General features: G+C 34.8%; 1 protein-coding gene across 3 annotated transcripts in view; it reads right to left on the bottom strand.

Annotated features, from left to right (window-relative positions):
• Window positions 1-1004: 1004 nt before the first annotated feature.
• Window positions 1005-25864, bottom strand: part of CNTN1 (contactin 1) — a 294489-nt gene continuing 269629 nt past the window's right edge. For 2 of the 3 annotated variants that reach the window (XM_008574260.1, XM_008574259.1), the window contains exons 16-17: window positions 19005-19125; window positions 1005-5488 (exon numbers count right to left, since the gene is read on the bottom strand). In XM_008574260.1, coding sequence (XP_008572482.1) covers window positions 5409-5488; window positions 19005-19125 — 201 coding nt within the window. In that variant the 3' untranslated portion in view covers window positions 1005-5408. The remainder of the gene's footprint in view (window positions 5489-19004; window positions 19126-25864) is intronic. The other variant, XM_008574258.1, reaches the window with a different exon arrangement.

Here is a 25864-nt window from a genome sequence, read left to right as displayed (position 1 = left end):
CTGTGCCCTGATTTATTTGGGCAAGTTTTTAAAATTTACCAAGCTCTCGTTTTCTCATTTGTAAAATAGGAGAAATAAAATGCAACCATAGAGGATTGTTGTTAGAATTGAAATAATTTCTTTTTCAGACAATGAAGTGCTAGGCCTGGTCCATAGAAAGCCTGCAGTAAACTTCAGCTATTAACAATATTATCGTTATTTCTCTAAGAGTTTTCTGGGCATCTTAGTTACCTGGCAGCAGTAATTATAAGTACTTGTTAATCATTGTCAGGGAGCTGTTTGCCAGATTGTTCATTTACTACTTGTCACCTAAAAGAAAATAGGGCCTTCAGAAAGCAAAATGCTTTCTGGTGAATCGTTAGAATTGAAATAATTTCTTTTTCAGACAATGAAGTGCTAGGCCTGGTCCATAGAAAGCCCGCAGTAAATTTCAGCTATTAACAATATTATCGTTATTTCTGTAAGAGCTTTCTGGGCATCTTAGTTACCTGGCAGCAGTAATTATAAGTACTTGTTAATCATTGTCAGGGAGCTGTTTGCCAGATTGTTCATTTACTACTTGTTACCTAAAAGAAAATAGGGCCTTCAGAAAGCAAAATGCTTTCTGGTGAATCTGATGGAGGTGAGGAAAAGGTGAGAATGTGAAGGAATCAGGATGTGGCAAAAACAGAGCAGTGTTATCCTCAAGACTAGCTTGGACAGCCTGAGTTCAACCCAGAGCCAGGCCTGCAGTGTCTGCCGGAAAAAAGGTTTCGAGCAGTGTAGGGTGATGTTACTTGCTTAGTTTTTTGTTCAGAATGGAGAGCAAAATGTTGCAGTAGAAAATAAAATAGGAAGACAATTCGGAACTGACTACTCCTCTGATTCTTTTGTCAATTAAAAAAAAAAGCAAAACATAATTCTTTTTTCCTTTTTAAAGCTTCCATCACTGTGTACTGTCAATAAACTTTAAGGAAAGAATTAAAGCCGATAAAAATGTAAGTAAATGGACTGTTACGTGCAGTTTATTTCCTTATTTCTTTACTAATATCTCTTTCCAGTTTTTTAGGTTGTCCTTGGTCAGATAGTTAGTGATTCCTAAAAACACTACTTATCCCAAAGTTAAATTATCATGAAACAGAGAAATTGGTCAGATGGAAAGGACCTTTGAAATTTGACCTGCAGTTTCAATGCCTAGATTCATTAGATGACAAATTATTTTAGCCTTCCATTTATTTCTTCCTTTTATAATCTGTAATACTTTAATTATTAAAGATCTGGGGTGGGGAATAAAAGGAAAGGGAATATTTCTCTGACTAGTCCTGGCAAAGACTTTTCATCAATTACTCTCACTATCATTAAATACTTGGGGAGCTGGAAAAAGAAAAAATAATGAGAAGAAAATGAGATGGGGAATATTTAAAGCACGCTTTTTTTTCCTTTTATGAATACAGTGTTATCTTTACCCCTCTCTTGTAACCATCTTCCCCCCATCCCATGCCCTGGAGTTTCTGAAGTATGTTTTATTAAGCTCATAGATCATATTCCTACAATAGTGCTGCTATTTTTATCCGAATGCTGACAGAATGTCGCCAAGAGTGGACACCAATAATTGTGTTCGGTCTATCCAGCTGACTGAATTCCTCTGTTATAAAATTAACAGTACAAACTTCAGTGTTAATTTTTTTGCATCTTTTCCCATTCAAAATCAGTATTCAATCCCTATCTTTCTTTGTGTTACCTTTTCTGTACTTTTTCAGGTGGAGGATGCCTCTAAGGACAGTTTTTCCTTTTCTACTTAGATTATCTTCTGTCTAGTTTTGTTTTTCACCCATTATGTTCTTTCTCTCTTGTGTTAAATTTCCTTCCTGGAGATTGCTGATTGAGACTACTCCATAAAAATCCCACCAGTGAAGGATAAGTAATAATCTACCAAAGTCTTTGTTAGTGTTATGCTTCTACGTTGTGTGTTCTGCAAAGTTAGCTAAAGGAGTCTACAAATAATTACTGAGGCTTGTTTCAGTCACTTTTTTATCTAGTGAAGGACTGGAAATGGTCAGGATGGTCCCCTATCACCAGTGGTTCAATGCAGAGGTTCTTTTGCTGCATCCCCATTCTCTTCCCCTAAATTTCTCTAGGTTCTCAACATTTTTACTACTAAATCATTGACTACAGGCAAATAATGGAAACATTTCGATATTTAGTGTAGGTCACATATATTTTAGAGGTCACTTAAGCCAATGTCTGTATGTTTTATAAAAGGATGCTGAATTCTATAAGGGTTATTGTCATAATCACACAGCTAGCCAGTGGCAGAGTGCACAGTCAGGACAAGAGACAGGGTTTCCTGGCATGAGAAACCTGCTATTTGCAAACTCTGATCATGCAGGTCAAATGCACCTGTCTGCAGAAGACCTCCAAAGAACTACCTGAGCGCCTGTAAGTTTACACTGTTGTCCTCTTGGATTTGATTGTATTATATAAACAAGTTATCAACTCATAAGAACATAAAATGTACATGACATAAAATTATTAATGAAATGTATATTGCATATTTTAATAAAATTATACCTTCTACTGAGTACTTATTATATCTGAGTCAATGCCAATCTTTTGTAGTTCTTACTAATAAACCTATCAGGCAGGTGCTATTATTTTCCCTATTTTACAGATGAGGAAACACAAACAGGGATAAAAAAAAATAAAATGGCCATGGTCACCCAACTAGTAAATGGCAAAGTTAGGATTTGAACCCAATCAATTTGCTGCTGAGACCAACTCTTCAACAACTGTGCTAAAAGCAATAGTTTAAAAACAGCATTATCAGCATCTCATTTAAAAATGGTACTGATAGCTTTCTACTGGTAACCTTTCTTATTGGGGAGAACATGAATTACTTGGGCACAAGTGTATATTTTAGAAAAAATGACAGAACCTGTGATACATTGATCATAGCTTTTTAGATCTTTATCTTATTTGTTAGCTCAGATAAATGAGGATAAACACATGACCCATTTATAACTTCATACTCAATATAACCCCAGTCTATCTTGACCACCATAAAGGTACTTGTTAATCTTTTCTGAATTTTACTAATGTCTTTAGGGAAAAAAAAGTACATATGACTGAAATACAGATGCAATTTCCACTCAGTTTCTCACTCATATGTAATTAGAAAGAAAAATGAGCAGAAATACAATTATTTATTAATTCTGTTATTTCTTCTTTAGAAGTTAGTAACAGTTAATGAAGAAGAGTTTAGACATTTGAGGAAAGATAGTAGGAAAAATGTATTTCCTAAATGATTATTCACACATTATAAGCGGACCATATTTTCTCAATCAATTATTGAGACTTATTTTTTTGAGAATTCAAATAGGACAGATTTGAAATTAGGACCCTTCAGGATTAAATAGGGTGTAGATGAGCTGTGATCATACCCTAGGCAGCGCTTGAGTTGGTGCCAATAATTAGGCAGTAGTCCTAACATGCTCTCTTTCTCTTAAGCACTGACTGGCCTTCTAAACAACTAAAGTTGGAAGTGGACCCTCAAAAACTACTGGTCCTTTTGAGACACCACTCCACATAGCACACACATTTAATATGAACCTTGCTGTTCTAGAACTGGTGTAAGCAGGAAAGTCACCCTGGTGTCATGCTCTTTTCCACTGGTAATTCTCCAGCAAGTAATTAAAAGCAAAGCACCACATACAAATATCCTGTAGTTCATTGTTTATTTTTACCAAAACAGCAAATTCCAATGCAAAGTTTGAAGATGTTAAGGAAACAAAAAAAAACTTTCAAAACAAATTATATTTCCCTTTTAAATAAAGTAAGGTTAAAATGGAAATTGCTAAGAGGTAAAGATCATCAATTATATTAGGGCAGGTGGCTTCTTTACCAACATGTGTCAATTAAAATCCCTTCTTGCCTGAAAATTAGTAAAGACAACATAAATAAATCTGTATAATTCTTCTCCTTGATATAGATGTAGTTTACTTAAACAAAAGTGCTCTTCCTTTCCTGGTACCGGCCACACTAATCATATGGTTTCCTTTCTAATTTTTATTCTTTCTTTCCAAAACTATATTTCTATCTGGTCTTGGTCGTACAATTTCAGTATGGACTATGTAGGAAGATGCCGATAATGATGATTCATACACGTCTCCACAGTGATGTTTACAGATACATAAACATCCTCAAATTATATCTTATTAAAGTGCCAGTTGTTCTGGATGTCTAGTTTATAGGACAGTTCCTCTCTGACAGTAATTGAGATGAGAAAATATAAAAGATGAAAATAAGTAACATAAGTAACATCTTGAGCCAGAGACATTTACTCCTTTAAGATGACTAATAAATTATTTTTTAAATAAAACTACACATGTAATGATCTAAGAATCATATCCCTACCCTTCAAAATTTTTCTGAAAGTTCTTCCAGCCACAGATGGAGCTGCTAGAATTACTAAATGAGAAGCCCATATAACATCTCATGCTTAAAAATTAACCTAAGAACAATAAAGTTATTTCTTGTGAAGAAACAAGAATTCTAAGCATGTCTCTTTGACCAAAGGAGGAAAGTAAGGGAATTTTCAAACAATGAAATTTAAGCAGTCCCAGAAAGAATTATATACACTTCAATTTTAATCTCCTTCTTCAGCCCAAGTCCTTCCAATAAAAAATATCAACCCTCTTCCCAAAAGAAAAGATCCAAGGAGACTGATGGTAGGAGTTAATAAAATTAAATATAAATGCACGTTGTTAATGGCTTAGTCATCTTCACCTAAATCTTACTACTGAAATGACATTTTTCTCCACATGTTGTCCATTTTCACTTCCCAGTCCCAGGAACTGTTCCAAAAACCCTACAGAGCCATGGTCAGTCTCTGATTGTTTATTGCTGGTTTTCATCCTTTCCTGACAAAGAATATGTAAAGCACTGGGATACAAAAGATGATGGAGTAATGCCCCTTTTAGTTTACGTTCTAATTAAGATGACTCATTAGTGAATTTGACAGCAATATTTTTCATTACCCGCTTGAATAAATCAAACAGTCCATTCGGTGGCAATACTCCTGTGTTATAATTCACCATTTCTTCATCAACTTTTTCAGATCATGAGCTAATTTCTGAGATATATAATTTCAAATAAAAACAGGACAAAAAACACGAAACTTCACTTGGCCATTATGATATACCGAGTTAGTTCACTAGGCATTTTTCTGGTATTAGTGAAGCTGTATAATTATATTTGTAAATATCTTTCTTGTCAAAGTATGTTTAGAAGTTTCGAAAGGGGAAACATCCTCTAAAAACTAGGTTGGGGGGAAAAACCACAGAAGCTACAAGACTGAATTAATTAGTCAAATCTAGTATAACATGTTAAAAAATAAACCAGGCTTTCACACAAAGGGTGAGTGTCAACGGTCACCAGGTTGGAGGCAGGCTTGCACAGACGGGGAGAAAGGGATCCGCCATGTTTTTCTCTCCATTTTTTCTGTTTTTACCTGCAAGAGGAAAGATCAAGGCTGAAGGGAGAGTGTGGATGCCCAGATAGGGGCAGGAAGCCATGTACTTTGGAGATTTGCCATGTTTGCTTGATGGGTAAGTTGAAATAATGAACAGAGAAGTATCTTCTCCCAAACACTGAGGATGGGAGTCCAAAAGCAAGAAGGGTGAAGTGACAGGGTCTGGCCCATTCAAACCTTTCTCCCTCATAAACAGGGACTGACTTTTTTTGTTGTTGTTTGTTTTGTTTTTGTTTTTATGACCGGTAAGGGGATCACAACCCTTGGCCTGGTGTTGTCAGCACCACGCTCAGCCAGTGAGTGCACCAGCCATCCCTATATAGGATCCGAACCCGTGGCCTCGGTGCTACCAGTGCCACACTCTCCCAAGTGAGCCACGGGGCCGCCCCAACAGTGACTGACTTTCTAAAGAACAAGACTTGTAACTGGAGCTTCTCCTCAAAAACAAACAAACAAACGAAACTCCCATACCCTTTGTAAATTTCATCCCACATAGTACAAGTCTAACTGCTAAAACATAAACTTATGTCTTGAAACCTTTTGAGAAGAAATACTATTGAGGATGGATTTAAGCAATGTTCCTAAAAAGTTAATCAGTGGCTGGGGTGGAATTTCATGGGAATTATGTCTTGAGTTATATTTTATTTATTTTTTATGTTTGTAATCACATTAACAGCAAAGGAGAAGGACATAAAGAAAAATATTTATAAAAAGTTGCCACGGGCAATGTGTGAACTGTAAGTATTCATATTCTTTCATAAATATGTAATCTGAGGCTGAAAGTACTTAACTAAGAACACAGGTTATTTAGTAAGTAGAGTGGATTTCTAACCTGTTGCTGTTATTCTAATGCCAAAATCCTTTCCATCACATCATGTGGATCTTTTAATGAGTATATGCCTATATTAATGCATTATTACAGAAAATTGTGTAATTAACAGGATGATCATACACCTCTTTCCTTTACTCATAACTAAAGATAGTTTGATTATTAGATTTAGGCCAATTCATAGCCACTACTTTCCCCTGGTGATGGTTACTTAAATAGAAGAAATAGTATCTAGGAAATTTGCCTCTGACATTGTGTTGCCAATTCAGTTTATGGTAAATAGTAATAAAGGACATAAAACTCATTGGAAAAAAACTCATTGGACACTTTAAGCATATGAAACTTAAAGTCTTTTCAATGAAAAGCAAAATTGCTAATTTTAGGTATATTCTTTATTTTCCTTTTAAATAAAGTTTTGGTAGTTTTTGTTTTATTACCAGAGTTTGCTTATCTGTGATCTGAGGTTTTAAGCTGGGAAAGAGGAGCTGTGAACAGTCACATAGGGAGCCTCTCTAAACTCCTAAATGCTGCTGTTTCACAAATAATTTGCTACTAATAATATTGAGAATTCAGAAGTTTGTGCATTTTTTTCCCCTAAAGATATTCAAATCTTTCCCCTAAAGGGATTCAAAATTACCCCTGCAATGAGTTAACTGTCACTCATTTGCATCCTGATGCATTTTCAAATAAAGGGGTTGGCACCAAGGAGCACCCTGGGAAATGCACATGAACGTCAGCTGACTTCTTCATGGCTTCCCATGTCCACAGAATGACCATTACTGATGGCTAACATTGGGCAATTAAAAATTAAAAGTGCTTTACTTTTTTTAAAAAAAAGAGTTTTTGGATTTATGCTAGAATCTGCAAGCACTTGAGAGAACATTGTGTAGTTAAACATTATAATGGAAAAGTTCATTGGACTCAATTCCTTCATATATAAAATGGGGATAATAATAGTACTTGTCTATTAAAATTGTGCCTGGTAACTAATAAGTCCTTCATAAATGTTTTATATCCTTATATAATATGATAAATACATGATATATAATATGTGATATGCATTTTATTATAATATAATATATAATTATATTTTGTTATTTCATATATACATTAAATTACATCATCATATATCTTTATTTTTCATTTTATATTCACAATATGTATCTTTTCACAGCACAAAGACTGGGCTTGCAAAAATATGATATTTTGCCAACATAAATCAAAATTATTTTTTAAAATATGAACTAATTGCCTTTTATTCATACTCATAAAAACTTTTGGATTTTGCTGATTATCTGCATTACTCTCAAAATTTGACATAATTGGCATAATTGTCAGCTTAATTGGACATAATTGTCTGGTAGACATACACTGATGCATAAACCCAAATGGAGCACTGAAGTGGACAGTCTAAAAGCTCATGATGCCTGTTAAGTTCTGCAATGCTTTCCTGCTTTCTCCCCAGATTTAAAGTGAGGCATGGCAAGGTTGGTGATTATTTTTTGAGAGCCATGGATTCTGATCCACTGTGAAGCAGAGAAGAAATTCCAGTTTGATAAAAGCTGACCAGTTTGATTATAGGACAAAGAGAGCCAGGGGTAATTAATTGAAGAAGAGAAGAAATCCTTGAAGGCAGCTTTTCTCACTGTACTCCAGTGAGGGCACAGTAGTAGGGTTGGGAATAAACCTAAATTTACATTAGTGCAGGACATAGTGTTTTCTATCAGTTTCTAATCCTCACACCTTTATGAGTTTTAACTTTTAAAGTTATGAAATGAAATGTTAACCTAGATAATTTTCAAGGCCCATCTTAAAGCTTAAAATAGTATGACTCATTCTGAATGAATTACATACTTTGCTGATATATTTGAAAACTTCCTTGAATTTACATCGATTTATATTAAACTTACATTGAGAAATACAATTTAAAACCATTGATGTTCTTTAAAACTCCATTGGTAATTGGGAAAACTGTTATTTTTACCAGAGGTTTTTTTTTTTTTTTTAGTAGAACTAGTAATAAGTTCTAACTTTGAAAGAATCAGCCATTTTCTAAATTCTCTGTTTATTACAAGCAGATATGCATTTCAGCTTAATATTTCAGCTTCAACATGCAACAATTATAGAGAACTAGCCCCTAATAGCTTTTCTTTGACCTGAATTTGTTGGTTCTCAGTGGGAAGAGGAATGCTTAATTTCTGGGCAGGATTTGCTATTAATGAGTACATTGCTGTGGTTTAGTGCATAGTGGGGTCAGGGTGCCTCAGAATGGCGCCCGGCCTGTCATTGTTCCAGCCAGTGCGGGCAGCAAGAGCCATTTTCCTGTCTCGGTCCAGCAAGGCTGATGAGATGGAATCTTTAGTCTGTCTCTGTGGCAAGTCTTCGTTGGCCAAAGCAAGTGGAAAGCAGAGGCAATTATCCAAGTATCTGAGGTAAATGTGTGTTTTTATGCCCCAAATATGTGAAAAACTACTTCAAACATTTTCTTTGATTTGCTATGACAATCTGAACACAGATTTTCTGCCTACATAAGTTTACCTCTTTTCTGGATCTCTTCCCATGCTTTTGTTTGTGAGTAAGTGTGTGTGTGTGTGTGTGTGTGTGTATGTGTGATGAGGTGTGTGCATATTTGTATGCCTGTCTAACTTGGTATGCATTTTACATGAAAGTTTATGTCTGTTTTTCCTAATTTCATGGTGATTAAATTGATTAATTTACTTAAAAGTCCTTTTGAATTATTTACAGCCTGGCATGCCTTCATAATAATTTCAAATATAAGTTAATATTTTCTTATTTAATGATAACTTTAATATAGGAATTCTTGAGCACAGTGTGAACATTTATGCCAGAGACCACAGAAGCCTACGTTTTTATTTAGCACCAGGAGTTCCATAAACTTGTAATATGACAAGAGACTCTCTGTGCTCTTGCCTTCGCTGATATCCAAGATCCCTTAGTTAGTCATACAAGTAGAATTCTAAATAATCCAGCAGTTAGTGATTTAACCTTTTTCTAAAGAATGCTGTTAGCTTTATCTTTCTCCACAATGTTTTTAAAACGAAATTACTTTTTATTAGCATATGCCAGACAATAGGAAGGGAAAGAGAAAAGAGCAGAAACTGAAATCAGTTACTTTTATTTCTTAGAAGCAGCAAATCTAGGACAGGCTTCCAGTATAGTGAGTTTTAGAAATTAACTATAGATTTTTTAATCCCTACTCTCTGGGAGAAGCCTACTACAATGAGAAGACTGGACTGGGGTCCCAAGATGATTGTTTGCTACTGGGTCAACGGGTAATACAGGGGAAGGCTCTTTCTCTTAGAGTCCAAGCTTGTAAAATGAAGAAAGGGGAACTGTCTAAATGACCTTTGGGATTAATTCTAGATTTAAAATTGCACTCAAATTTGATATAAATGCAGAGATTTCATATAGTTGCTGTGAAGAAGTGAGGAGAAGAAAAAAAGATGTAATTAATGCATAATTTGCTAATAATAGGACCATTAGAACAATTTTATCTTAAACAATGAAAATGTTTATCTATTTCATATTTATTAAGGAAAGAGTACGTATTTGTCTTGACCAACATCTCCAAGTAAATGCATCAAAAATAATTTTGCCTGGACGATGAAGAGTGGTATGCTCTGGATACGAACTCTGCTAATACAGAACAGCTGAGAGTAATAAATACTCAAGGACATTTCTCCTAGGAAAGACTATCAGCCAACTATTATAACAGCTTAAAATATAGCAGAATTATTCAGACTAAAAAGCATATTGACAGCTTCCATCAAGCTATTTTTTCAGCTATGTTACCTTAACTTATCCAACAAAGAGTTCAAAAGTGGTTTAATCATCAACCAAAATGGCCTCCTTAAGAAAGAATCTGGTAATCAAGTCATTAGGAAAAGTAATAAAAAAGTCATGGACTGCATCAAATAAAGATGGCATATATCTCTTTTCATTCTGCAATAATGCTTTGGCCTTAGCAATAAAGTGGGAAGCTGCACACACACATGCATATGTGCATACACGCGGTGTTTCCATCTAAATAAAAATCCACAGAAGACAAAAATGAATACAAGCTTCTAATATAACAATAGAAGCAATACAAGCTTTATGGAGAGAAAATGATTTACATAGTTTTCATATCACCTGCTTTAGCTTCGGCTACTCTTGATCCAAAACATTTTCAAATTCCATGTAGCATATGTCAGGGTTGAGAACAAGTCAAAAAGAGAACTTTTAGATGTTAAAGTCTTTTTTTTTCTTTTGTTTGTTTGTTTGTTGAAATCTCAGACTTGAGTTAAGAAATATTGCTTAAAATAGTATGTAAGTTGTAAAAAAGGAGGGGACCTGAAAAGTATAATCCTGATTGTATTTTCTATTTTAGCAATTTTAGTGGCAAACATGTTTTGTTCATCCAGGTGTCAGGAAAGAGTTCCTCACAGCCAGTAGCATCGCCAAGGATATTTATAACACAGTAGAAATACCAGGGAAAGTGGTAAAACATGTAAAAGTTAAAGCCTAATTTCTTGCTTTTGTGGCCTAATTTTATGGTCCATTTTTGAATGTTGTCCAAAAGTGCACTCATGAATGAGAATTTATATTTGACAAGCTCCACATACGTTCCCACAAGTGCTGCTGAATAAATCATAAAAAACCTTTGCCTTTAAATGACACTGTTTTAACTGAAGAGCTTTAAGTCCTCCAGAAATGCCTTGTGCTAAAGAATATCCACACAAAACTGTTCATAAGCATCAAACACTTGATGAAGCAACCTAAATACATTATTATGGGACCTAAGAAGTGAAAATTTTATGACAACAACAAAAAAGAAAATTTGTATGAATCCTCTTGATGTGAATTTTTACATTAGAAACCTAAAATATCTGAAGTATCATAGCTGGTTCTTTTTATAAAAACTAAAAATAGTTTTGAACCATAAAGGTCTTGTAAATATGAGGCAATTTATAGTGCTTTGAGTTCTAAATCCCTTTGGCTATATTATATAAACCTCTGTTTTAAAGGTTGATTCTGAAATTACTTCTTTCACTGATACAATATTATTTCCAACTTATTTCAATACACATTCCTCATAGAATAAAAAAACCTTTCCAAAAAATCTTTTATATCTTTTATAAACAATTTAACCATTATACTAAGAATGGCATTATAATCTCTCATAAAATTATCTTAATTGTTATACTAGTGTTCTAGCTGGGGGATTTGCTTTTTGGTTTTTTGTTTGTTTTATTTGTCTGTTTTCCTAACAGTTGATACCTATTTAGATTGAATGATTAACTATGACATTTTTAAAGCTAACTCCGTCTTACTGAGTGTGACTTAGTGCTTAATTTCAACTGTGCTCAAATGATGATGGGATTGAGGAAAATGTTCATGGAATTAACCCTTTCCTGTCCACCTGCACTGCCTTTTTCCATTCCCACACCTCTTCTGGCCTTTATGCCAGCGCTCCCTTCCACGGCTTCTATCAAAAATTATTATCAGCTTTTAAATTGTCTGCTGATTAACTTCTTTTTTGCTTACACAGGACAAACTGAAGGAAAGAAAGACATTACTATCTTTTTGAAACACATTTTGAAATTAATTTATCCCCCAAATACCCTTTATAATCAAAACTATATGACTTGCAAACTGTCTTCCATAGATTTCCTAGATAAATAACTTCCAAATGCCAGTTAGTGACCAGTTCATTACAGTCATCTTGGTGCCTTGTTAAAAACAGAGATTTGCCAGCCCAGGACGGGTTTACATATTTGGTCAACTTAGAATGCTCCTAATTCTTGATGCCCTCCAATATGATAGTCTTGAAAAATGTATTCAATATTTATTTAAAAATTTATTTCAAGATTCATTTAAAGGAGAGACTGAGAGATGCAAGGGAAAAAAAATAGAAGAAGGTTTAGGACAGGGGACAGAGCTCACGGCTTCCACTATTGCCTTCAGTAATTTAACTCCAGTCCCAAAGCTGCAAGCACCACTCAGTGTTTTCTAGGTCCTGAAGTTGTTTTTGCCAATGAATATGCAGTTGTTCCAGCACCATTTGTTGCAACAGCTATCCTTCCTACATTGAATTGCTTTTGCATATTTGTCAAAAAAGCAGTTAAGCATATTTGTGTGGGTCAATTTTTGTGACCAGTGCTGATACATCCTGGTTCAACAGGCCAATCTTTAATCTGGCTTTGCTAAGCCCATCCCAGAACTATCAATTCAGAAAATGCCAAAAGAGGACCTAAAATTGTGTATTTAAATTAGCTATAGTGGAAGATCTGATGTACAGCCATGTTTGGAAACTCTGCCTAGAGGTTACGCAAGAATTTTTCATGAGCCTTTGCTGAGAAGATGGATGGTGAGAAAGTGGGGAGTAGCAGGTGACTCTGTGATTCTTTTTCATTAGATTAAATTTATTAAGAAGTATTTAACATATAGAAAAAGTTATAAAGAATAAGAAAATGACCATCCACGTACCCACCATTCAGCTTAAGAAAAAAACATTTTACAGATGCAGCCTCTTGTGGATCCCTTCCCTTTTGAAAGTATATCCTCCTCCCCTCCTTTCCCCCAACTCCAAAGGTAGCCACTCTTCTGTATTTCATGATTATCACTTTCATGCATCTCCATATGTGATGCACTATGCATGCATATGTGTGCACGTATACACCCACACACAAACATGCACATATATATTCCCTTTGTTACTGTAATAGAAACCTGAAATAAAAGCAACTAGTAACTTGAACAGAAGGCAACTCATCATTCTCACTAGCCTTTAAATCCAGACCAAAGTATACTCTGCAGTCTCACTTAGCTCAGTTTGCTTATACTATGTTCTGAATGTTTAAGAAGGCCTCCAAAATTCTTATGTTGAAACCTAATCGCCAATGTAATTGTTTCAGGAGGTGGAGCCCATGGAGATGATTAGGTTATAAGAAAGGAGGTATTATGAATGGGATTAGTGCTCTTGTAAAAGAGACCCTAGAGAGCGAGTTGGACCCTTCCACCGTGTGACCTTTCACCGTGAGGACACAGTGAGAAGTTGCCATCTAGGAGCCAGAAAGCAGTCTCACATTGGACACTAAGTCTGCCAGTTCCTTGATCTTTGGCTTCTCAGCCTCCAGAACTATGAGAAATAAATTTCTGTTGTTTATAACTTACCCAGTTTACGGTATTTTGTTATAGCAGCCTGAATGAATAAGAGCTTAGATTTGCCCACGTTTACTGGTTTCTTTATTTACCATGCATTTTAGCATCTCAGAACGTTATTCTGGAGTTATTTTCCTTTTTCCTAAAATTCGCCCAGTAGACAGTCCTTTAGAAGTAAGAATCTCTTGGAGAATAACCCTGTTTCTGTTTGCTTTAATATTTTATTTTTTCTCAATATGGCATGACAACTTGTCTTGCTATACACTAGATATCTTGGAGGACAGATTTTTTTAAGCACGCTGAAGATATTATTTCATAATTTTATTGTGATCTGTCGCTACATAACAAATGATCCCAAAACTCAGTGGCTTAAAACAACAAACATTATTATCTCTCACAGTTTTGTTGGACTATGAGTTCGTGGCTGTCCAATGGCTCTTGAACAGGGTCTCTTATGAAAGTTATCATCAAGATTTCAGCCAGGACTCTAGTCATCTGAAATTCTGATTAGGGCTTGAGGATCTGTTCCCTAGGTGGCTCAAACAAATGGTGCTAGTTGTTGGTAGGAAATTGGTGCTAGTCGTTGGTAGAAGACCTCATTTCCTCCTCATGCAGCCTTCTCCAAAAGACTGCTGGAACATCCTCATGACATTGCAGATGACTTCCCACAGACTGAGTGATCCAAAAACCAAGGCAGAAGCAGCAATGTGTTTTAAGACTTAGACTGAGAAATCACACACCGTCACTTCTACAGGCCCCTAGACTTAAGTGTGAGAGGAATCACACAAGCGTTGGTGTACCAGGAAGCCAGGACTGTTGAAGGCCATCTTATAGGCTGGCTGCCCAACTATCTTCTGACTTTTATTGCAGCTGCTGAGTTGCCTGCTGTCAGTGTATTGCTACATCTTTGTAAAAAAATTCCTTTCATTCTTGTTGCTCTTATAACATTCTATATGTCTTCAATGTTCTGTAGTTTTATTATTTATTTTTACTGATTTTTTGTGTTTCATTATGATTTTTGAATATCAGGAATCACATTTTTCACTAATTCTCCCATATTTCTAATCATTATCTTTTTGAACATTGTTTCTCTCCTACTTTCTTTAATATTTTTTTCTGGTAATCTAATTTGACAAATATTAATTTCTCATTGTATCCTCAATATCTTAATCTCTTTTACATAATTGGCCCTTGATTCTCTGCACTGAAATATGGTGATTTTCTCATTTCTATCTTTCAGTTTCCTAATTCTTTCCTAATCTGTCTCTAATGTGTTTTATAATCCACCTATTAAGTTTTTATTTTCAGTGATTATGCTTATCATTTATAGATACTCCCTTGTTTTCTTCCAAAACTGCCTCATTTTTTTAGTACATTGTTCTCAACTCATTTTTACCATTTCCTCTCTTCTTTCTTTAAGGATTTTGGCATGGTTACGTTTATTCTTATTGGAATGATTACAGTCTCTGAAGTATTCTGGACTTGAATTAAATTGTTTTGCTTTTTTCCCTCGTGATTCTCTCTTTTTATGGCTTGTTTCCTTATGTGAATTGTCATTTCTTGCATAATTTTGTGTTCGATTTATCTATATTTGTTGAAATCCTGAGAGGACTGGATTGCAGGTATCCTATCTCAGAGAGAGTAATCTTTTGCATTAACCAGGGCTTTGAGGAAGAATATTTATTTATTTATCTGCATCTTGAATTTTATATACTGGACTTCTAGGATGATATTGTTTGAAGAAATTACTATACTATAGTATAGAAGAATTATATAGAAGAATATATTACTATAGAAGAATTTCTATACAGTAGAAAGACTAGCAGAAATATCTGTATAGTAAACAGATAGAACTGATATAAAATGCAGCTTTGGAAGAGAAAGGTGGAAATTACACTGTCAATATGATCCCACGATTTGAAGTTGTTTGCAGAGTTGGATGATCAGAGAATGTGTGCAATGAGTAAATATGCTGAAGGGCTATAGCTTCTGTAAGTGTACATTTATGACTGTTAAAGAGAGACAGTGACTCATATCTAATTATTGGGACCATTTTCAGTTGACTACAATTGTTATTGTTTTCTTTATTTCTCAATCATTCCATACATGACACAGGTAAAAGGCGAGTGTGTTTTCTCTGGGTAAAAAGCTCCATGAAATCAGATCCAATGTTTTCCTTTGACTACGTTTTTCTCATATTTAATTTCAGTTTAATATTTAGAGGCACTCATTTAACTAATTGACTGCCTCCGTTCTGAACTCAATTAAGATAATAATGAAAGGCATAAACTTAAGACACATTTTTTTTCGCTCATACAAACTACTTTCATCAGGCTTTACCAATATACCCACACTCACCCATTCACAATTATAAATGCACACCACACACACACACACACACACACACACACACACACACACACACAGCTGTGGAAGACAGCAACATTTTTTACTATGTGTTCATTTCCTTCAAGGTAACATAGGCTAAAAGAAATTCACAGTCTTAATTATGTCTGAATATTTAACTTTTGTTTCAGTCTCCTGATAGGGCAAAACAGTTTATGCACTAAACTAGTTTTGTTATCAAAAAAATTTTAGTGATCCTCAGAGGAAATTTCTTCCCTTGAATTCCGTTCACTGTCCCTCTCATAGCACTAATTTCAGCATGGGCAGTTCAGATTACTGACATCTGAATGTGAATTAGAATAAGTACAGCTCAAATCTGGAAGTTCTTATACATATCTGATGTCTACTATATAACATATTTAATATGTTTTGAAAAACAGATATATTCTTGAAGGGTTGAGTGCAAATTGAATCTTCTGGTGGCAGTTTACAATATAAATGTGCTATTAGATCTCATTCCATGAATTTATTAGTTTTCTAAATACTTTTAGATGAAGTATATAGTCATTCCTTTGTTTCCCTTTTTAGAGAGTCTTGACCTAGATGGTGAAAAAAATAGATTAAGCTTTTTAATGCTTTTTAGGCAATTTCTGGCTGAGGAAATCTGAAGAAAAATTTAAATCTTCTTCCCAGGAAAATGCACATGCACATGGAATTTTACATATAATTTTAGGAGGTCCAGGGACCCCTTGAAGCCTGTCCATAGACTCTAGGTTATAGTTTCCTGAACTGGATGCTAAAGTATAATTCAATGGATAAATGGACTAATAAAATTATTCCTTAAGCCAGGGTATGTCTTATATATTACTCAGCATTATTATAAGAAATAAAACTGTTTAATGTTACATATAAAGCATATTAGAAAGTCTACTTTATATATGTTTCTGACACAAGCTCTGCAGAGATATATTTGATTGTTTTAACTGCAAATTCCCTTGACATAAAATGAATATCTTTTCTATTATTAGAAATAAATTTTGGTTTTTGATTATAGCTCTGCAGACTTTAGCAGAGGTAAGCAATACTTTTCATTTACCTCTATAATTTTATTAATATCCTGCTACAGTGAAGGGACATAAAATGCTATATCATATTTTTACTGAGTGTACTTGCCAGTTTCCATTACTTTAAAGCATTTTTTCCTAAGATTAAAAGACTTTAGAAAAATAAACTTTATGTTTCTGCATAATACTCACCATAGTTTATTTTTATTGCCTTTACCTCTTATTAATTATCTAAGTATGTGTGGGTAATATCACTACTACTTCTGTATTACATCTGTAAAAAAAAAAGATCATTACATCTGTCTTCCCTCTGAATACTGCTAGGTATTCTAGAGTATTACTACAGTGTAATCATATGAACACACTAATCTCCATGCACTGTAACATAACCCCTATTGTAATATTAACGTTAATTATTTTAATATGCAAACTATTCTAATTAAATCTATATTTAAGCTATAGCTGAAACTGGCTTAACAGGTAGTGCTCTGAGTAGAAAGAACAATGAACTAGTCCCTGTCCCTGATAACTCTTGAAAACAGATGTTTCAGGTAACAAAATACTCTAAATAAAAATACTGAACCTAAATGAACTTTCTTTGACTTAGGATTTTGCAGCATCAGGGATTTTATTTATTAATTTTCAATAAGTGACCCATGGAAAGAATATCTAAGTTTATTTGGATAAAGAAACTTCAGCTAAACTTCTTATTACCCTATTGGAGAACACTTTTAACTGGAATAAAAATCTTTTCAGTATTTTCCCAGAGTTGCTTAGGGATGCCATATTAATATTGCTCTAAGAAGGAAATGCAGGAGGTATATAAGATTTAGTGAAATTATATTGATCTGGATCTAGAAGGGACATTAAGACAAACAAACCACATATATCATTTTATTTACTAATTATTTGTCTGATAGTACAAAAAATGATGACAAAATGTGCAATTAAAGGATCATCTACAAATATTTATAGTAGGTAAAATGTGAAAGAATAGAAATTTTAGCATGACACTGAGACAGAGAGAAAAAGAGTTATGAAACTGTGCAAAGGAAGGCTGCAACTCACTAAAGATTAATAAAAATGCATATATAAATTTTACAACTTAGAGTGGATAATACATGCACAGATTGTTATAAAACATTAGAAAAAGTAGTAAATGTTTTGAAAGTTCAGAAGAAAGGAGCTCGTATTTGGGACATCAGAGTAAGATTTATGAGTTTAGTAATACTTGAGCCAAGCTTTGAAGGATGGCTAAGATTTGGGCAACAAACGATGAGAAAAGGACATGGAAGGAATACTGTGAATGTAGGAACAGATACAGGTAATACTAGGGTATTTTTGTGGATTAGTTGGATGGTTGGAGTTGGTTACAGTGAACGATGAGACATTAAAGGTAAACAGACTGAGATCAATGCATGGAGCTTCTTGGATGCTAAGCTAAAGAGAATGGTCTTCATTCTATAGGTCAAGAGCCAATTAATGATTTTTAAACAAGGTGTGGCATGTTCCAAGCCAACCTCCGCACTACAGCAGAGGCCAGTAGCAAAGGGGTTGCATTTCCAATGAACGTGTATCCCATCGCATTCTCAACTATATTATTTATAAGAAAAGAGGCACTAGTTTGAAAACCAGCAACAAATAGAAATATGATACATGTGTAAGTTAAATTTTTATTCTAAGATGACAGTGATAAATATATAACACTGAGGTTATAGTAAATGCCATCTTTTTTTTTACATAAGAAAGAAGAAAGGAAACAGCACTATGCTCAACACACTAAAAAAGTATTAGTAGGAAATGAGGATATTTGGTGAGCACTAAGTTTAAAAGCACAAGTGTTTAGCAGGAGGTATGTGGTATAACTTTCTAGAAGACATGTAGTTAGGAAAACAAATAAAATCAGTGTTGTTTACAACTTGTCTGGCATAAATCATTTTAGGCATGGATAAAAAACATAAGATCCATTCTTAGGAATGGTATTGAGACTATAAATATATAAGAATTCAAACCAGAGTTAGTAGAAAATTATACATATTTATGCAAGTCAAATACCTTTGGTTTTGTAATTTTAAAATGTTGAAACTCTTACCTCGTACAACAAGGTCAGCCGAAGCTGAGGAATTGTCCACAATTGTCTGAGCAGTGCACGTGTATCTTCCAGCATGTTTCAGCTGGGCATTTCGGATGAGCAGTTCACCATTGGAATCCAGCTGTTGACAAAAACAGCAATCATTCAAATCAGTACTTTTTTTTTTTTTTTACCAATTATATGGCATTTAAGATACAAGAGGTATATTTATTCCTTTAACAAAATGAGCACCATTAAACGGCATCTGTTTTAGACAGGCTGACTGTATGTCTTTGCTCTAGTTACACATATTCTGGGCTCCAGTTTTCTCAACTGAAAAACAACGTGACTCAATTAAATGCTTAAGCTCCCTATTAGCTTTGATATTTTTAACATTTTCTTATTTTTATTATCAGAGGGCTATACTGAGAAAAAATCAAGAGATGAAACTATTTCATTGATACCTTTTAAAGAAAAATGTTGTCTAATGTTGCATAGCTGGGAAGAAGTTATTAATTTGGTTTCACAAAACTGACAAAATTTACTAATTTCAAGATGTGCCATAGTTCATTTTATATAGGTGCTAAAAGTTTGCAGAAAATGTCAAAATGGGCAATTCTACTAACATGTACTTTGTCACCAAAATATAAGCTCTGTGAAAATTAAGATCTTTGTTTTGTTCAATGCTCTATTCCCAGTGCTTAGAAGAGTGCTCAATACCTAAATTTTGAAAAAGTCTTGAAAAGATTTTGCTTGTGGTGATAAGGCATCATCTCAATGCAATTCCCCAAAATAGCTAGTATTTGTTGAACGACTTCTCTGCACCAGGTCCTGGGCTGTGCAAGTACATATATTATCTCATTCAATCCTCTTCTGTTAACAGCCCTATGAGATGGGTCTTCTTATGCTCATTTTATTAATGATAAAGTGAGACTTTGAGTAGCCAAGTAATTTAACTGAGGTATTCAGCTTGTAAGGCAATGGGAGCATGTCAAAGTCCATGCTCATTATATCTAAAATATTTTTCTAGAAGAAAAGTTTGGAACACTCAATTTTTAAATGGACATTTGGTCTTCCTGTGAACCCAAAATATTTAGTTACTATTCCAATCATAGATAAATCTAAATACATTTAAAGGCGATTCATGGGTTAGGTTAATACTTTACATAATAGATAAAAGTATTGATTGTGTGATATGTTGGGCCTTCAAACTTTTAAACATGAACTTTTAATGACTGTGTGTGAAGGGAATTATTCTGCTTCACCATAGTTTTCACCAGTAGCCCCTTCACATGTGACATTCCCTGCTGGTTTCAGAAAGTATTTGATTTTGAAATCCTTGCTTGATTAATAAGCTAAGGATAAAAGATATATTCTGAACCGATTGGTTTAGTTCATGAAACAGAATACTAATATGAAGAACTGGTCGGTGGCCACACATATTGCTCCTTGATATTAGCCAACCTTAGTAAATGCATAGCTAGGAGTTATACAATTTGATGTCAGTTGAGGTCTTCCTGTCCCTTGAGGCCTAGATTGGCTAAAAGTTGAAATAGTTCCCAACATTTTTGCAAATTTCTTGGTAGAGGAGTTTTTTTCCCTTCTGTCCTCTTGGTCTATTATGTTTTTGTCAAACCAAAAACCTCCAGACTAGAAATTCAACCCTTTATTTTGTCATAAATTCAAATAACACAAACTGTTCCTAAGTAAAGTGGGTTTACTCAAGACCTGAAGGTGCTAGAACTGGTTGGAAGCTACAAGGTAGGGAAATGCACATAAAAAATAAATGTCATCCATTACATCTGTTCTACATGTCCCTTTGGCCATATTTTCACTAGGGATTTCTTGATGGGCTCCGTCTCTCCCAGAGCCCTGCCATCTTGCTGTCACCCACTGCTGCTCCCACCTCTTACTGATCTCTTCTCTTCTCTTCTTTCCCTTGGACATAAGAAAAAAAGTTCTTCTTTCCTCACATTAAGCTGTCTAATTTGTTGATGGTTTCTTGGATTCTGACAATATCTATTCCTGAAAACCTTACTTGCTGTTTTTAGTTTTTCCATTTTTTCACTTCTTACTCCTCAGTCAGTTCTAATCTGGACCCCAACTCTTTGACTCAACTTATTTGACTTCCTAATAGCATTAGACCTTCCTTCCCAAACTACTCAATTTTTCTAGTCATTTGTGACTTTCCAGAAACTTCCAGGACAGTATCAACCCCTCCCCATCTTTAACTTTATAATTCCATCATAAATTCCTGGATGCATCCATTCATTTCCATCACTACTGCCTCATGTCCAAACTACACCTGCACCACTAGAACCGCTACTGCCTATTTGGTCGCTACCTCCACCCTGTCCTGCTTTACTCTTTTCTCCACTTATTACCTAGACTACCTTTTAAACATGTAAATATGCTCAACAGACCTCTATCTACAAAAGCAAATAAACTGAAACCTTTAAAACTTTCCCTTCCTGGGATAAAAGCTATAAGCATTATAATGGCCAACTTTGCTCTATTTTCTAGGCTCTGTCCCATATAACTCACTCAGTGCTGCCACCTCACTTAACACTCTGCTCTCCAGGAAGATCATTCTCTTTTTAGGACTACAAATACATCTTGTTCTCTCCCATCTCTGGTTCTCCACGGTGTTTCCTCTTTTGGAATTGTGATTCCCTCATATCCCACCCCTCATCACTTTCACCTAAATAACACCCTGCCCCCAATACCAGTTCAAATCATTTGCTCAAGCAAGCCTTTCCATTTTCTCTGGACTAGACAGCTTCCCTTGTTATATTTTATCACAGCATCTTGTGCCTTATTTCATATTACATACCTCAATTGCAATTAAATATTTGTGCAATTAGGTGATCAAAGTTGGTCTCCTAGGCTGACAGTAAGTTTTATGTAAGGAGGAAACATGACTGCTTTGTTGAGTACTATATCCCTTTGTTGTGTATGTATACATCTGTATGTGCTGCATCACCAGGACTAGCACAGTGCCAGGAACATAATCAAACTATGTATACATTGTTCGAATGAATTAGTCAATTGCTTATCAAGAATTTTGGTATCTGCTCTGAAGGTAATACATATTCACTTCTTTTCAGCTACAATAAAAATTAGGTTAGCAAGTACCAATAGCTCATGACAAAGACAGCCTTTCCTAAACATATAATGAAGCTTCTCCTAGTGTCAAGATGAAGTACACACTTTCGCTACCTCCTCAGAGGACCCCTCAGATGATGAGTGAGTATACTCACTCCCTGTTACCCAGTCACTGTGAACAACTTACACTTTGCCATGTGTTCACACCTACAAAACTTTGTACAGGTCACTTGCATTGATGGGATTGCTCCACCTCCCACTTGCACCACTTGGCTAATTTCAACTCACATTTTAAATGCCTAGTCCTCCTCACGAATCCAAAGTCCAGGTTAGATGTTGACCTTTGCACATTTTCACTGTACTGTCCCTCTCTCCTGTAATTATATAGGTGTTCATTTCTTCCTGTAGACTGTAATTCCTTGAGGACGAAACTAGGTCTTACTTATTTTTACTTACAAAGTACTCAACGTAATATGTGACATACAAGAGGAATTCAACATAATTGTTGAATAAAACAATTAATAAATACCTATTATCTAAGATGATCTAAAATGTTTTTATTAAAAACATTCTTTTAGTAATTTCACATGTCTTTTTCAGGTAAGATAATAATGTTACAAGATTAAACAGCTGAATCGAGAACAACTATTGTTATACATATTCATGAGATCAACTATTCATGAATAATATATTTCCAATTATTTGTACACTAATTCCATGAGAAAATAAAGTTTTAGGGGAAAAAATTGCAAATTTATAGAGAAAAGAATGTAGTTAACATGTAAAGAAACTGAAACCTGTAATTTTTTTAAACCTATATGTTTAGTAAAAAATTTTCCTTTGCCCAAAGAGAGATCTGGCCCCTGTCCTCAGCTTCTGGAAAGTAATTGCTAATGTCTTTCTTTGCTTTGTGGTCTTGGGTCATATTGGCTATTCTAACAGTGTGAGTAGAGTAAGAGTTAGCTAAGCCTGTAGAGTCTTAGAGAAGGGGCTTTGGGTCACATGGTATCAGGGAACCTAGAGACTGAGATTAACCATGCGGGCAATTAATCCATCATGCCTACATGGTAAAGACCCAATAAAAACTCTGGACAGCAAGGCTCAGGAAAACTTCTCTGGCTGGCAATACTCTGCATATTGCCACACATCAAAACTGTCAGAGTTTCGACTTCATGGGAAGAAGACAATGGAAGCTTGTGTTTGGTAGTTCTCCTGGACTCTGCCCTCTCTACTTCTACCTTTGGCTGATTTAAATCTGTATCCTTTCCTGTAGAAAAAAAAAACTCGTAACCATGAGTATAATAGCTTTCAGAGTTGTGTGAGTCCCTTCTAGTGAAATACCAAAACAGAGGGTAGTTTTGGCAACCCCTATGAACTTGCAGTTTGAGTCAGAAATGAGGGTGGTCTTGCAGACTGTGCCCAACTTTGTTGTCAAGCTTAATTTTTCATACCATACTAAATAAAATTTATCTAAGGAAGGAGGTAAAACAAATTATTATATTGTTCACAATTATATTTTTAAAAATAATTGGAAGGAAACAGAAAGTATGTTTCTGTATATGGGGATAATAGTTTTATTTTAGAAAGAATAATGTTTGCATAAAAATAAAAAAGCACTTAGTTCTAGTATATTCTTTCATTAAGTAAACTCTGTACTTCGGTTGCTTCAGGTGTCTAATTGAAAGATAATCCTGTTTCTGAACTCCTGCTATTTCAATGAACCATACGATTAGACCAGAATTAGAAAAATAAAACACCTTGGCAACTTAAAACGTTTCCTTATCCAACTTCACAATAAAAAACTGAGGGCAGAAAAATAATATAAAAATAAACATGTTGTGGCACAAAAATTGCCCTTTCAAAAATGTTTTTATCTTATATATATAATATTATTTTTTCTTAATAAAATTGCTATCTATTCCTAAACTCTCAGTTTGAAACATGATGCTGTTTACATATTCACTTATATTATTCTGATAGGAATGATGTCATTCTTTTTATATTGTCACATGTAATAAAAAGCACAAACTAATTTATGCCCTAAAATATTATATTAAATTTATATTTATTAAATTTTCACAAGAAACTCTTTCACGACTTTTAATCAAACTACTCAAAACGTTTAAGGCTAAACTCATTTTCAAATCAACTCTGTTTTAAGCATTAGGACTTAGGTGGGTAATGATAAGCCTGCTTGTATAAAGCAAAAATCCGCACCTTTTTCATTGATTCTCTTTTGCTCTATATTTGCCCAAGGTGTGGACCTGAAACTCCTGAGAAGGAGGGGAAAGGAAAAATATACCATATCACTCCCAATATAGCTGTGTATGGATAAAAGTTTTTCTAATGTTTTTATAAATGCTACTAGCACTTTCCATACCTCAAGAGGAGTTGAGGTTCTCAGTGGCGGGCAGAACGCTTACAAAGCAAGTAAAGATCATGGGCCTCAGCACATTCTGGCCACAAATTAGATATGAACGCTCTCTATATTTTCACTAAAAACCACAGCTTGGCTGAATTACAAAATTCTTCCCTTCACATGAGGAGAGTTGAATCACATACTGGAAATTGTGATAGCAAAGCTCAGGGATGTTCCAAAGTGTATATGTGGTTGACCACTCAGACATTTCCCAAATTTAAATCAAAAGACTTCCAGCATATAAATGCCCACTCCTTCCTTCCCGTTCTTCCATAAACGAACTGCAAAATTATTCATCCTGCACCATCGATGAATCTGAATTACTAAATTGCATTAACAAATTGAATTCATCATAATGAACAAAGAAATAGGCTATATGGTAAATACAAGGTCTAGATAAAACTTAGAGATCATAATGGCTATTAAAAAGTATCTGTTTTGTTCCATTAAAGTTCAGAGTGAACAGACAGGTATAGAAGGCTGGAGGAAAACATATCCTTTAAAGAGTATATTTTATAAACATAAGCAAAAATTATTAACTATTTATTATATCTGATATATGTTATATCATGAAACAAACTTTTCTTCTTCTTTACTTTTGGCTTGTCAGAGTAGGGAAAGAATAACTATAGCATATACATCATATGCAACTGCAAAACACCACCACCACTAACTCTGCTAACAGCAGATACTTAGTAGGGTTACATAGGTGCCAGGAGCCGTTATAAATACACGTGCAAATTCACGTATTCTTAAAAGCAACCCTATGAGATAGGTAGTATTTTAATTATATTTTACAGATGAAGACACAATACTACTATAACTGTAGCCACTATTACTGCTACTCTATTGCTCTTCATAGACTACTACATCTGCTGCTAGTAAGACCACTATTACAACTGCTCCGACTGCTGCTACTCCCACTATTACTGTACTCCTACTATTACCTGGTCTAACTTATTGAACGCCTTTTAAATGTCTAGCTACTTAGCATACATTTTCTCAATACATAATTAGCATAATTTTCTTAGCATAATTTTCATAATACCCATGGATTTACTATTAATATTTTCACTTTAGAAATAAGAAATTTGGGGGCCGGCCCGGTGGCGCACTGGATAGTGCGCCGCTTGGGAAGCGCGGTGGCGCTCCCGCCCGAGGGTTCGGATCCCACATGCAGACCGGTTCCCGCTCACTGGCTGAGCGAGGCGTGGGAGCGACCCCGAGGGTTGCAATCCCGTTGCCGGTCCCCGGTCCGGTACGGGGGCAACACTGAGGGTTGCGATCCATTGCCGGACACGGAAAAAGACAAAAAGACAAAAAAAAAAAAAAAAAAAAAAAAAAAAAAAATTTGGGG

Source organism: Galeopterus variegatus, unplaced genomic scaffold (genome assembly GCF_000696425.1).
Source record: "Galeopterus variegatus unplaced genomic scaffold, G_variegatus-3.0.2 Scaffold1023, whole genome shotgun sequence".
NCBI classification, from domain to species: Eukaryota; Metazoa; Chordata; class Mammalia; order Dermoptera; family Cynocephalidae; genus Galeopterus; species Galeopterus variegatus.
The sequence above is the reverse complement of the archived record's forward strand: the minus strand, read 5'-3'. Positions and strand labels throughout refer to the sequence as shown.